This window comes from Melozone crissalis, unplaced genomic scaffold (genome assembly GCF_028551555.1).
Source record: "Melozone crissalis strain CALT ecotype California unplaced genomic scaffold, PUWL_Pcris_2 ptg000068l_1, whole genome shotgun sequence".
NCBI lineage: Eukaryota > Metazoa > Chordata > Aves > Passeriformes > Passerellidae > Melozone > Melozone crissalis.
This window is the reverse complement of record NW_026535846.1, coordinates 4,582,074-4,595,018: the sequence shown is the minus strand read 5'-3', so window position 1 is coordinate 4,595,018 and position 12,945 is coordinate 4,582,074. Positions and strand designations below refer to the sequence as shown.

The following is a 12,945-nucleotide window of genomic DNA, read 5'->3' as shown; positions in this document are numbered from 1 at the left end:
GACACGGCGTGTGTGCCGTGGGACACCTCCCTGGATGCGCTGTGTACCCCACAGGCGTGTCACCCGTGCCACGGCACTGCCAGCCCCCCACTGCTGCACACCCACAGTCCCACGGGCACTGAGCAGCCCGGCAGGGAAGAGCCCTCCCCATTTTTGGGACCCCCAACTCCCAAAAGCCCCTCAGATCTACACGTGAGGATGACAGCAAGGATGCCACGAGTGGGAATCACAGCAAGGCATGGCAATGTCCCCGGTGTGGCAATGTCCCCACGGGACAGCCTCTCCCAGCCCCCAGCTCCTGCTGTTCTCCTGCAGGTGGCTGGGAGGGGACAGAAGTGGCAGCAGCAGTGTCATCATTCCCTATGGAGCCTTGTCCAGGCTGCTTCCAAGCCCTAATGCTCCCCTTGGGAGAGGCCCAAAGCCTAATTAATAGATGCTGATTAATTGAACCCACAGCCCCTGACACAGGCCCATAAATCCTGCAGGGAGGCGCCTGTGTTTGGCCCAGAGCCACCCTTGGAGCTTTGAGCCCTGGGAGCACTTCCCTTTGGGATGGGCAGGAGGGAATGAAGCATGGGACACTTCTGCTGCATCCCAAAAGCACCCAGAACATCCAGAGCACACGGCTGTGTGGGCACTGAGCTGCCAGGGAGCAGCAGGATTGATCCGTCAGCTCCTATCAGGCTGTGGGAAGAGCCAGGAGGGCACCTCCAGCCCCACTGGTGAGGGCAATCCCCGTGCCCAGGGCAGGAGGGATGGAGGGACACAAAGGCAGTGCGGGCATGCCCCACTCCAGCCTGGCATTCCCTGTGTGCAGCCATTCCCTCATCCCTGCCCAGCGTAGGGAGTTTCACCAGACAGGGCACAGCAGCTCCAGACCAAGAACAGAACACTTTAATCCAAACCCCAGCCCTGCCCAGCCACAGGAGACCTTCAGCCCCAACAGGAAGCACTTCTGGGCTGAGAACAGGATGTTTAGGGTCAGAGCTGGGGCTCCCCCAGCCCTTCCTGTGCTGCCAGCTGGGAGCACTGGGCACTGCCCCCACTGGGGTGGGCACACACGGCCAGGGCCAGCCCCAATCCTGCTCCTCCCAGCTGGAGGAGGCACTTGGGGATTTCTCTGGGAATCCTGGAATCAGGAGGGACCTCAAAGCCCACCCAGTGCCACCCCTGCCATGGCAGGGACACCTCCCACTGTCCCAGGCTCCTCCAGCACCAATGTCCAGCCTGGCCTTGGGCACTGCCAGGGATCCAGGGGCAGCCACCTGTGCCAGGGCCTGCCCACCCTCACAGAGAACAATTCCCATCCTCACAGCCAAAAATTCCTCCACACTCTTTCCCAGCCCCTTCTCCAACCAAAATCAGCTAAAGGTGTAAAATCACTCAGTACAGACAGTCAGAAGCAAACCCAGATCCTGCTCTATCCTTGCTCTGCAGCAAACCAGAGCTGAGACCTCCTGTTCTCTCTCCTCCTTCTCTTCCCTTCCCACCTCTCCACATGGGCACAGCCTTCTGGAGACACCTGGCAGCAAAAATGAACCTGTGACCCCAAATTCCCAGAGGTTCCACAGATCTCAGGGATTCACTGCCAGGGTGGAGCAGGTTTTCACTGGGGTGCTCAGTGGTGTCCCTGGGCAGGCTGGCATCACGGCTGGTGCTGCAGGTACTTGGCCAGGGCTGTGGGGATCTCCAGCTCTCCGAGGGCGGCTGAGCGGCCGGGCTGCTTCAGGAGGCGCCTCATGGCCAGCCGAGACTGGGACAGCAGGGATTTGGGATGAGCTGTGGAAGGAAAATCACACGGTCACCTTCAGAACACACAGCCCTGCTGCCCTCCAACCCAGCATTGCCTTAAGGAAAGGGACATGGGCTGAGCAAACCAGACAGCGTTGGGACAAAATGATCTTTGGGTCCCTTCCAACCCAAACCATCCCATGATCCTATGAAAACTCCATGATCCTATGAAAATTCCATGAAAAACCATTCCATGAAACCATTCCATGATCCTCTGAAAACTCAACCTCTGTGCTGGGGCTATGGACTCTGGAACAAGCTCCCACGAAAGCTAGGCCTGGAGAAGAAATCCTCCATCCCCACATGGAAATAGGTGCAGGGTTTTAGACTTGAGCGGTAGAGAAGAGCCCAAGCTGAGCAGCAGAAAGGAGAGCAAGGGTGAAAAACAGGGGGTAACCCCACAAGTGAGGGGAAACCCGGGCTGTGGGAATCATGGAATCACAGGAGGGCTTAGGTTGTTAAGGGAATTTAAGCTCATCTCATTCCATGGGCAGGGACACCTTCCCCTATCCCAGGTTGATCCAGCCCCACTTCACACTCCACTGCACAAATCTGCCCTGACTGGCCCTGCTCCAAACAGGGAATTGGGCTGGAGGCCTCCATGTATCCCTTCCCAACCACAGAACCCATGGATGATTTGGTTTTGAAGGACCTCATAGATCACTGACTTCCCATCCCCAAATCTGGAACTCCGAACCCCTTTGGAGGGCAAAGCACCTGCTGCCACTGCCCCTCAGTGAATTCCCTGGATCCAGGGGCAGCCCCACACCCGCACAGCGCAGTGACGCCGTGAGGGGACCGAGGCTGAGGGAACCCCGGGTGTGGCTGTCGGGAAGGGGGAATCGGAGCCGAGCTGTGCCCGTCCCAGCCCCGGGCACCATCGCGGTACCTCTGGCGTGCAGCAGCAGCTCCAGCCCCTCGCTGCGCGGGCCCGGCCGGTCGCTGTGAGGCACCCCGGGCAGGTACACGTTGGCCCCGAAGTCGATGAGCAGGCGGATGAAGTCGGGGCGGCAGCCATGCCTCAGGCACGTCTCCAGCAGCGTCTTGGGCTCGCGGATCTGCGCCAGCACGGCCGGCTCGGTGCAGTTGTAGTCGGGGTCGGCGCCGTGCAGCAGCAGCAGGCGGAAGCACTCCAGGTGCCCGTAGGCGGCCGCCAGATAGAGCGGGCCCGAGCAGGCCGCGGTGTTGGCCGCCCACTCGGGCAGGCGGGCCCGCGCGTTGGGCTCCGCGCCGTGCTCCAGCAGCAGCCGCACGATGCCCGCCCGGCCGTCGCGGGCCGCCAGCAGCAGCGGCGAGCAGTTGTTGTAGGCGCTGCCCGCGGGGCTGGCGCCCGCCTCCAGCAGCAGCCGCACGCACTCGCCGTGCCCGTTGCTGACCGCCACGAAGAGCGGGGTCTGCGCCTTCACGTCCAGGCTGTCCACGAGGGCGCCGTGCTGCAGCAGCAGCCGCAGGCTCCGCTCGCTGCCCCGAGCCGCCGCCAGGCGCAGCGGGGTGCTGGGCACGCCCCAGCCGCTCCGCCGGTTGATCAGCCTCCGGTACCGGTCCTGCGACAGGAGCCGGGCCAGCGCCTCGTGGTCATCCTGGCACACCGCCCGGCTCAGCTCCTCGCTCTCCCCGCTGGCCTCCTCGTCCTCCCCGGGCTGCAGCAGCGAGAACATCTTGTTGATGTCCATCAGGGTCATCTTGTCGGGGCTGGGCTCCATGTGCCGCTCGCATGGTAAAGGATGAGGCTGAAGATCTATAGGATGACAGAATCGGCATCAAACCCGTGTTAGAACCAGTCCCTGACACCCACAGCTGCATTTGAGTGCAAGTTTGTACTCAACAAAAGGAAGATTCGCCAAAAAATGGACAAACATTGGATGAGGATGCTGCTGATGTGCCCTGGCACCACGTGAGGAAATCCACGTGGATGAAAGGCTGAGGGAACAACGGAGCTCAGTGCTGTAGTGGGTACGTGGGTCAGGATCCCATAAAATCATGGAATGGTCTGGGTTGGGAGGGACCTTAAAGCCCACCTAGTGCCATGGCAGGGACACCTTCCACCATCCCAGGCTGCTCCCAGCCCTGTCCAGCCTGGCCTTGGGCACTGCCAGGGATCCAGGGGCAGCCCCAGCTGTTCTGGGCACCTGTGCCAGGGCCTGCCCACCCTGCCAGGGAACAATTCCCAATTCCCAACATCCCATCCATCCCTGCCCTCTGGCAGTGGGAGCCATTTCCTGTGTCCTGTGTCCCCAATCCTGAGGGATGAGGTGAATATGAAGCAGTCAGTTTGATCAGGGATCAAACTCTCCCAGCATCTCCCTTCCCAAACAATGCCAGCGTTAGAATCCCACTGTTATCCCCCCTCCTCCTGCTGGAGCCCCCTGATCACGGCTGCAGAAGGGCCTGGGATGTTTCTGCTCAGGGAGTTGGGGCAGGAAGGGTGGAAGTGCTGAGCTGATCACACCAGTGGCACTGAACCCTGGGGCTTCCCTGGGCTCTGCACACGGGGTGTGGCCTCAGGACAGCGGGGACAGGGATGGGATGTCCCATAGGAATGGGATGTTCCACCTGAGCAGCTGGAAACACTCAGGGTGGGCACAGGAATGTCTCACAGCCCGGGACAGCTCTGGGGCAGCTCAGGTTTGCCCAGGACGGGGAGAGCCAGGGCTGACCTGGCCTGGGAGAGGCCAAGGAGCTCCACGGGGCAATTAATTAGCAAAAGAAGGCAATTAATTAGCAAAGGAGGAGTAGCAAACAGTTAATTATCTGATAAGCAGAAGGAGCAATTAGCGCCGTTGTGCACCTGAGCTCGTTGGTGCCGGGGCAGTCATGGGGTCCTGTCCCACATCACCCACCGGGACAAGGCCACCAGCACAGCTGGGGACACTGGGATAAGTCTGATGGCAGCAACAGCAAAGCTCTGCCGGGCTGCCACCCATTAGCCCAATTTATACAGAAATGTGGGAAATTTTAACACTGCTGCTCCTCATTGGACACTCCAGGGATGAGCTCTGGAGCTTTGGGATCACCCACCCTCATGGAGAATGGGCTGGGGGTTACTGTAGGTTTGGGTCAAAAAGACAGTTGTGTTCCCAGTTAGAGCCCCAAGGGAAATGGTGTGGGAAAGGAAAAGAGCAGCTGTGACATCTCCTGAACAAACAGACAGCATCTCCAAAGGGAGGCTCCTCAGGCTGAGGGAGGCTCCTCAACCAGGAGAGCCCAAACCAGGGTTCGTGGAATCACAAAATGGTGGAAGTTCTTTTGAAAAGAACTTTAAAAAATGGTTTGGTTTTGAAAAGAACTTAAAAGTTCATCTCATCCCACACCTGCCGTGGCAGGGACACCTCTCACTGTCCCAGGCTGCTCCCAGCCCCAGTGTCCAGCCTGGCCTTGGGCACTGCCAGGGATGCAGGGGCAGCCCCAGCTGCTCTGGGCACCTGTGCCAGGGCTGCCCCCCTCACAGTTCTGTCACCCCCTGAGCCCCTGCAGCCCCCAAAGTGAGGCTGTGACAGAGCACACAGGGCTCACATTTGTCCCTCTGTGTCCCAGTCCCCCCTGAGCCCAGCAGGTCCCGGTGCCACCTTACCTGGGTGTGGGGGATGCTCAGAGCCCCCGGGGCCGGGGGGGTCCCATGGGGGTCCTGCCGTGGTTTGAGCCCCTCAGGGCAGAGCAGGAGAGGCTCTGGCAGGGCTGGGGCTGTGTGGGGCTGGGGCTGTGCACTCACAGCTGAAATGCCACGGCAGGACCGGCCCGGGGCACTGACGCTAATTTTAGCCCCTCTGGGGTTTTATCTTACCACTTCCATTCTTGGAAAGCTCCCCCTGGGTAAATATAGAGAGGGCAGCGGGGTGGGGGGAGGCTGGGACAGGTGCTGGAGGCTGCTCGACCCCTCTGAGCACACCCAAAGCTTTTTCTCTGCTGTTTCCCCACAGGAATTGCAGGGAATGGGGAGGTTTGGGGTCCCTGCCAGGGCAGCACTGGCCTCTGCCTCACCTTGGCTGCTGCCAGGCACTCAAATTCCCTCTTAACCCCCATGCTGCCCTCGCTCCCCCTCTTCAGAGTGATAAAAATGGCCATTTGCAACCTCCAAAATGATTTATTAGACACCAGGATGACAAAAGGTCCTGAAGATGGTCCAGATTTCCCACCTGAGCTGCACCTGCAAGAGGGAACCACAACCAGGGTTCCTGAGGCTGCACAGGACCCAGGAAGGCAGGAAAAACCTCCCAGGGCAAACAAAGGGAGTGGGGAGCAGCACCGGGGCTCTTATCAAAAGCTGTCAGCTGGGAAGTGCAATCCTATTTTATCCAGCTCCCTTTAAACCCTCTCCAAACTCCTCAGCACTAGAGCAGGAACTGGCTGGGGGTTTGGGGCAGCCTTATCATGGCAGGAGATAAGAGAGAGACCCAAATTACCCAGCAGGAAAATCCCCACTGTGCAAGGGGTGAAATCAGGGTGCTCTGTGAAGTGTGTGATCTGTGCCACCACCACATTCCTGCTTTGGAGCCTGCAATGCAGGAAAATGGTCAACATTGATTTGGTTTAGGCTTTTGGTTTTCCTCTCCAAATTCACTCAAAAACAGATTATTGCTTCACAAAGGTCAATTTTCCCAAAGCCAGCACAGGAATGGAATTGTGGAGTGGGATGTGGATGGACCCTGGAGCAGGAGAGGGGAGTCTGGGGTTGTTTTTCCTGAGTGTCAGGAAGATGCAACCACAACAGGGATGCTGCAGCCACAAAAGCCAAGCCTGGCTGGAAACCCCTTCCACAAACCACAGAAATCAAAGCAGCCATTAAAAACACAGTGTTATAAAGGGAAAAAAAAGGGAATGCAGACAACAGAAGTGCTAGAAAATGTGAAATAGAGCAAACTTGGAGATGAAAGGAAAATCCTTGAATGGCAAATTAATGATAAACCTCTCATTCTTTTGTTGTTGCTGCTGCTGTTTAGATGTTAAACCAAGAGAGATCTTAGGAACAAGGAGCAGATTAAACCCAGTTCCAACGAGGCAAACCCCAGAGCACCCCCAGCCCGGCTGGAATCCCACCCAGCCAGGAGCAGGAACATTTCCATCCATCCCAGGGGATGTTCCAGCAGCAGGGGCAGCCCCAGCCCAGCTGGAATCCCACCCAGCCAGGAGCAGGAACATTTCCATCCATCTCAGGGGATATCCCAGCAGCAGGGGCAGCCCCAGCCTGCAGGAGCCCAGGCAGGGGTGACACTCCAGCCTGAGCCATTGGGGATGAGCTTCCCATGCTCCAATCTCCAGGGAAGGACAAGGAGCTGGGAAAAGCTTCCTGAGCTGGCCTCTGCTCCTCAAGCTTGATCAGCTCCCTGGTACTTGGGGAAGAATTGGAGGGCAGAAGGGTACTGAGTGCCAGTCATGGGTTTTTGGGAAGGTAAATCCCGTCCAGAGTTGCTCCCATTAAAGAGATTATCGTTATTAACGCAGCTGAAGAGAGCTAATGAGCTTGTGGATTTAGCAGGGCTAAGCAGTTAAAAGTTTAGAGCTAAACAGTCCCAAATAAATGATTTTGCAGGGATTAGGGATTTACTAACAGTGCTCAAGGTTGGGAGAGCAGAGCTGGGGATGGGGCTGCTGTGTCTCCTGCCTCTGGGCTGGGAGTCACTGCCAGAGGACAGCTCCGGAATCTGGGATCTCCCTCTGTGCCCTCAGCTCTGCTCCACATCCCAAACCCCAGCTCTGGGCTTCTCCCAGCTGGGAGTGGCCGCAGCAGCACCTGGAATAATAATTCCTATCCAGGAATTACCCAGGTGTTACCCAGGAGTTACCCATGTGTTTGTTGTCCAGGAATCACCCAGGTGTCTGTTATCCAGGAATTACCCAGGGATAATGCCTTGGCTGCTGCCAGGCACTCAAATTCCCTCTTAACCCCCCTCCAGCCCTCCCTCCCCCTCTTCACAGCGATACAAATGGCCATTGGCAACCTCCAAAATTACTTATTAGACACTAGGATGACAAAAGGTCCTGAAGATGAATTACCAGGGATTACCTAGGAATTATCCAGGTGTTTGTTATCCAGGAATCACCCAGGTGTTTGTTATCCAGCTGTTACCCAGGTGTTATCCAGGAATTTTGTGTTTGTTACCCAGGTGTTACCCAGGTGTTTGTTACCCAGGAATCACCCAGGAATTTCCCAGGAATCACCCAGGAGTCTGTTATCCAGAAATTACCCAGGTGTTACCCAGGAATTACCCAGGTGTTTGTTATCCAGGAATTACCCAAGTGTTTGTTACCCAGGTGTTATCCAGGTGTTTGTTATCCAGGAATTACCCAGGTGTTTGTTATCCAGGAATTACCCAAGTGTTTGTTACCCAGGTGTTATCCAGATGTTTGTTATCCAGGAATTACCCAGGTGTTTGTTATCCAGGTGTTACCCAGGTGTTTGTTACCCAGGAATCACCCAGGAATTACCCAGGTATTTGTTATCCAGGAATTACCCAGGAGTTACCCAGGTGTTTGTTATCCAGGAATTACCCAGATGTTACCCAGGTGTTTGTTACCCAGGTGTTATCCAGGTGTTACCCAGGAATTGCCCAGGTGTTTGTTACCCAGGAATTGCCCAGGTGTTTGTTATCCAGGTGTTATCCAGGTGTTACCCAGGTGTTTGTTACCCAGGAGTTACCCAGGAATTGCCCAGGTGTTTGTTATCCAGGTGTTATCCAGATGTTACCCAGGTGTTTGTTACCCAGGAGTTACCCAGGAATCACCCAGGAGAGGGCAGGGACAGCAGCCCAGCATCCCCTGCCTGCCCTGCACATCCCTGCCAGGGCCCTGCTGGTGGAAATTCCTGATTTATTTGGTGCATCCACACACAAAATACAGAGTTAGAAAGGAAGGGGGAATCCAGCCATGCTGCTGCTCCTCCATGAGAAGCATACTTCTCCTCATTCCTTGAGGAATTCTGGCAGCCCCAGGGGTTCATCTCTTTACTTCCACTCCACCTTCCCTTTTGGAAAACAGGATAAAAGGATGGTTTGGGTTGGGAGGAACTTAAAATCCATCCCATTCCAGCCCTGCCATGGCAGGGACACCTCCCACTGTCCCAGGCTGCTCCAAACCCTGTCCAGCCTGGCCTTGGGCACTGCCAGGGATCCAGGGGCAGCTACAACTGCCCAGCCCAGAGGCTCCTGCTCCATCCATGGGAGGTTTTGATTATTTATAGATTTTTATTGATTCATTTTTATTGATTCCCATTCACACTGGATCCCTTCCCTCTCTCCCAGAGCTCCAAGACCTGTTGTTGAGAGAGAGGTTTTGTATCCCCCTCTCACACTCTCCACAGAAAAGGAAAATAAAATTCCAGGAGAACACAGGAATCCATGAGCTGTTTGCAGCCCAAAGCAGCTCCAATTATCACACCTTTTGTCCAAATTTTGCCCAAATTAAATTGCAGCTTTAGCAATTCTAACCAGTGTTAATGCTAATAATCCAATTAAATGCAAAGCGAGTCTAATTAAGGTAAATGAAGGATTTCACTGGCAGCATTAAGAACATTTAAAATTAGCAAGAAGTGAAAAAGCTTGAGAAACACCCAGGGACTGAGTGTACTCCAGTGCCAGGCCCTTAAAACATAGAAAATTCCCATTTTTAAGGTGGAAAATATTCATCAGGGGCTGGCTGATGGCTCTGGAGTCTGTTCCAGGGTTCCCAGGGAAGTTTTGTACCTGGAATCTCCCTCTTGAGCATCTTCCCATCTCAGCTGAATTTGTCTGCACTCAAATCTCTAACACCTCACTACCTGTGACTAAAAAGAATGGGATAAAAGAGGATTTTTCCAGCAGCTGTGGGTTCCTCACTCTGAAAACATCAGAAAACATCTCTTCACTGGCCCCATGAACTGGGAGTCAGCTCCTTCCAGCAGCTCTGGCTGCTCCTCACAAAGCTGGGGAAGTCAGCCTGGAGACTCCTGTGGCCAGGTGGGTGAGGGACAGAGTTCTCCAGGAGCAGGGGAACACTGAGGAGACACTTGGGTTTAACATAGAAAGGAAAATTTAAATTAAAAAAAAGACCCAGAATAGCACAATTTGCAGAAGACACCAACATTTGTACAGTGCCATTGGTTATTTTCCCTTTTTCCATTAGTTATGTTGCTTTTAGGGTTGTTTTGAACACCCTGCACTCCCCAAACCAGGGGGATCACCCCATTTCTGTTCTGTAGAGGGGAAGTAGCTCCACACTCACTTCATTAATTAACATCCTTTAAGTGATTCCACCTTTCCAAGTGTGAGGTTCTGAGTTACCACCCAATAACCAGAGCAGCCACTTCCTTTAAAAAGGCCAAGTGTTTATTTTTGTAGGGAATAAAAATATCTGCAATCCAAGAGAGACTCCACGGGACAAACAGAAAAGACACAATTCTCCTCTAGACAAGATCAGCTTCAAGCAGTGCAGGAACTGAAATGCCCCACAGAGACCCATTTGGGGCTCATTCCCCCCACAGATGTCCCCCAGCAGTGACACAGACACAAAACAGCCACAGGGACACTCCCAGCCAGCACCAGACACAGTTTTAGGGACACTCCTACAAGGATCAGGTTGGGGATGCCAAGGAAAATCCAGCCAGAGGATGGGATCCAGTGCTGAGTTACTCCAGTAGTTTCTGCTACAATAAATAGATGGAAATACAGAAATGATATAAAAACAAGCCCTTGGTCCTGCCCTGCTCCTGCAGCTCCCAAGGGGTCACATTAATTAAAGTCATTAGCAAACCTGCCCTAATGAATGGCCCACCTGGCTGCCTGGTGCCAAGCACAGGTTTACCACCCTCTGCTTCCTCAGCTAATTAATCAAGTGCTGGGTGATAATTAAACACAAATAGGACATGCAGAGCAGGTTCTTCCCCCAGGGAATGGCTGGGTGTGCACGAGGGAAGGATGGAAACCAGGAATAGCTGGGAGAGGCCCCTATAAAAACAAGCCCAGCCCAGAGCAGAGGGGTGGGAGGAGAGGAAAACCCTTCTGGAATGTTCCTGGTCACTCCTGGGTACCCAGCACTGCATCCTGCCAAGAAATTCCTCTGAGTGCCCAAGGCCAGGAGCTGAAGGAGCCTCAACAGGAGCTCTTCCCTTTCCAAGGCTGTTCCTGGGGCTGCCTCAGCTTTGGGGGCACCTCTGAGGGCTCTCTGCTCCCAGAGGTGATGGAAAAACACCCCAGGGCTGCTCCACACCAACATTCCCAGCTGGAGATCCTGTGGGGCTCTGGGCACCTTCAGCTCCTGCCAAATCCCACTCTGAAGGTCCCCAGCTCCCTCCAAGCCCAGCCAGGATGGCTCTGGGTCAGAGCAGGTGGATTTTTACTCCAAGGAAATCACTTGGAAAGGCAATCACTAAGCACAACAGACCTAAAAGCTTTTACAAACTGCTTTTCCTCACCCCTAAAGAGGCCATGGAGAACTAAAACTATGGACAACCCAATTATTCCCCCTTTTTCCCTGCAGAGCAAACAGCACCAATTGGATTTTCTCTCCCACAGGTGACAACAGCAAAAGAAAACCCCAATTTAAGAATCCACAGAACAAAGTTCACACTGAAGACATTTCAAATGAAGCTCCACGAGTCCCTCTTGTGCTTCAGAGTAGGAGTTTGAACACAGAGCATGACAGGCTGCTACAAGGTTACACCTGGTTGTAGCACAGGAGACACTGGGAAAAGGCAGGAAGGCATGGAATGTCCTGGAGAAACCATGAAATGTCCTGGTGAGACCATGGAATGTCCTGGAGAGACCATGGAATGTCCTGGTGAGGCAGGAGCAGCTCCAGAAAAGGGAGAGTTTTCCACAAACTGCAGCAAATCTGATCCCTCTTCCCTCCCAGTTCTCCCAGTGACAGGAATCCAAATGGAAAGAACTGCACATCTCCAAATCAAAGCAGGATTTCTGCCCTCACAAAGCACAGCTGCTCCCTAGGAATCCATCAGTGAAAGGAACTTCCTCCAGCAGCAGCAGCAGATTCCCAACAGCAGTCACAGCTCCTCCATTGCTCCCACACTTCCAGGGAGCACAGGATGCTCCAGGATGCTCCAGGGGCAGGGAACACAGATTTTTTGATCAGCAGATCCCAGCTGAGCTCAGGACACTGCAGAGCTCTGAGCACCTCCTCACTTCTGCTCTTCAAACAGCCCAGAGCTGCCACCAAACCCAAAAAGTGTCTCCTTCATTGGTTTTCAAACCATGGGTTTGTGGAAAAAGAGGAAACCCTGGAATTTTTTCCAGCTCCAGCATCAAAGGCTTTTAATACACTGCAGCCTCTGCCTCACACTCCACACATGAAATCCAAGAGGTTTGAAAGACATAAAGTTTTGGGTTTGGCTCTGTTGTGCCAAACCCAAAAATTACAATCGACAGATTACTCCAGGCTTACAACACTGAGTAACCTGGTGGTGGTTGTACACACTTGTAGTAACATTGGAGTTTTGTGGAGACAAGCTTTTTAGGAACAAGGAAAGATTATTAAACTCCTCCAATGGCAATTCCAAAGGCAAAGCATCGTACAAACATTTCCAGGAGCCTTCTGCAAGCTGGATTTGTACAATAATTAACCAATGGCACCTTTAAGTCCTTCAGTAGTCAATCAAAACCCTCTCCAGTTTTAGATCTTTAATGAAAATTAGAGAATTTATTAAAGATATTCAAAGAACTGATGATCCATGGAATAACTGGTCCTAAGAAGTGCCAGTCTTGGCTTCATGCCCCATTTTCTCTGAGATTTGGGGATGGGTGTTGCCCATTGCCCCTGGAAAGAAAAGACAGGGCTGATCCCTCACTCACACCTGGGTCAGTATTTCCAGTGTTCCATTTTTAATCAATCACTCTTGTAGCTCCCACTCCTTTAACAACTTTATTTAGGTCTGACAAACCCTCAATACTGAAAATCTTCCTCTTTGCCATTCCAGGAGAATGGAATGGAGTGGAGAAACTCTGTGCTGTCTTTTTCCCTGGATCTTTCAGGTGCTTTATAAAATGGGTATTTTCTTACCCAGAACAGCCACTCAGGGAGGTTTGGGTTGGGTTTTGGACACTGGATCCACCCAGTGATTTCACCAAGGGTTAAAAGCACATCAGCAGAGTTATTGCACTTCCTGCTGTTACAATGGAATGTTTCTGCTTTCACTGGAGATTGGGAAGGCTCAAATATTTTCAGCTGGCC

The 12,945-nt window shown here is 53.7% G+C and overlaps 1 protein-coding gene across 1 annotated transcript; it reads right to left on the bottom strand.

Moving 5' to 3' along the window:
- Positions 1-1,617: 1,617 nt before the first annotated feature.
- Positions 1,618-3,473, bottom strand: ASB12 (ankyrin repeat and SOCS box containing 12). The gene is made up of 2 exons (XM_054289688.1): positions 2,681-3,473; positions 1,618-1,779 (listed from the first exon to the last, which is right to left on the bottom strand). The coding sequence occupies exons 1-2, from the start codon at positions 3,471-3,473 to the stop codon at positions 1,646-1,648; spliced, it is 927 nt and encodes a 308-aa protein (XP_054145663.1). The 3' UTR covers positions 1,618-1,645.
- Positions 3,474-12,945: the final 9,472 nt, after the last annotated feature.

Excerpts from the sequence above, each read along its gene's own strand:
- ASB12 (XM_054289688.1), bottom strand. The coding sequence starts at position 3,473 with ATGACCCTGATGGACATCAACAAGATGTTCTCGCTGCTGCAGCCCGGG. Across the intron at positions 1,780-2,680 it reads GCTGCTGCTGCACGCCAGAG|CTCATCCCAAATCCCTGCTG; the intron begins GTACCGCGATGG and ends TTCCTTCCACAG.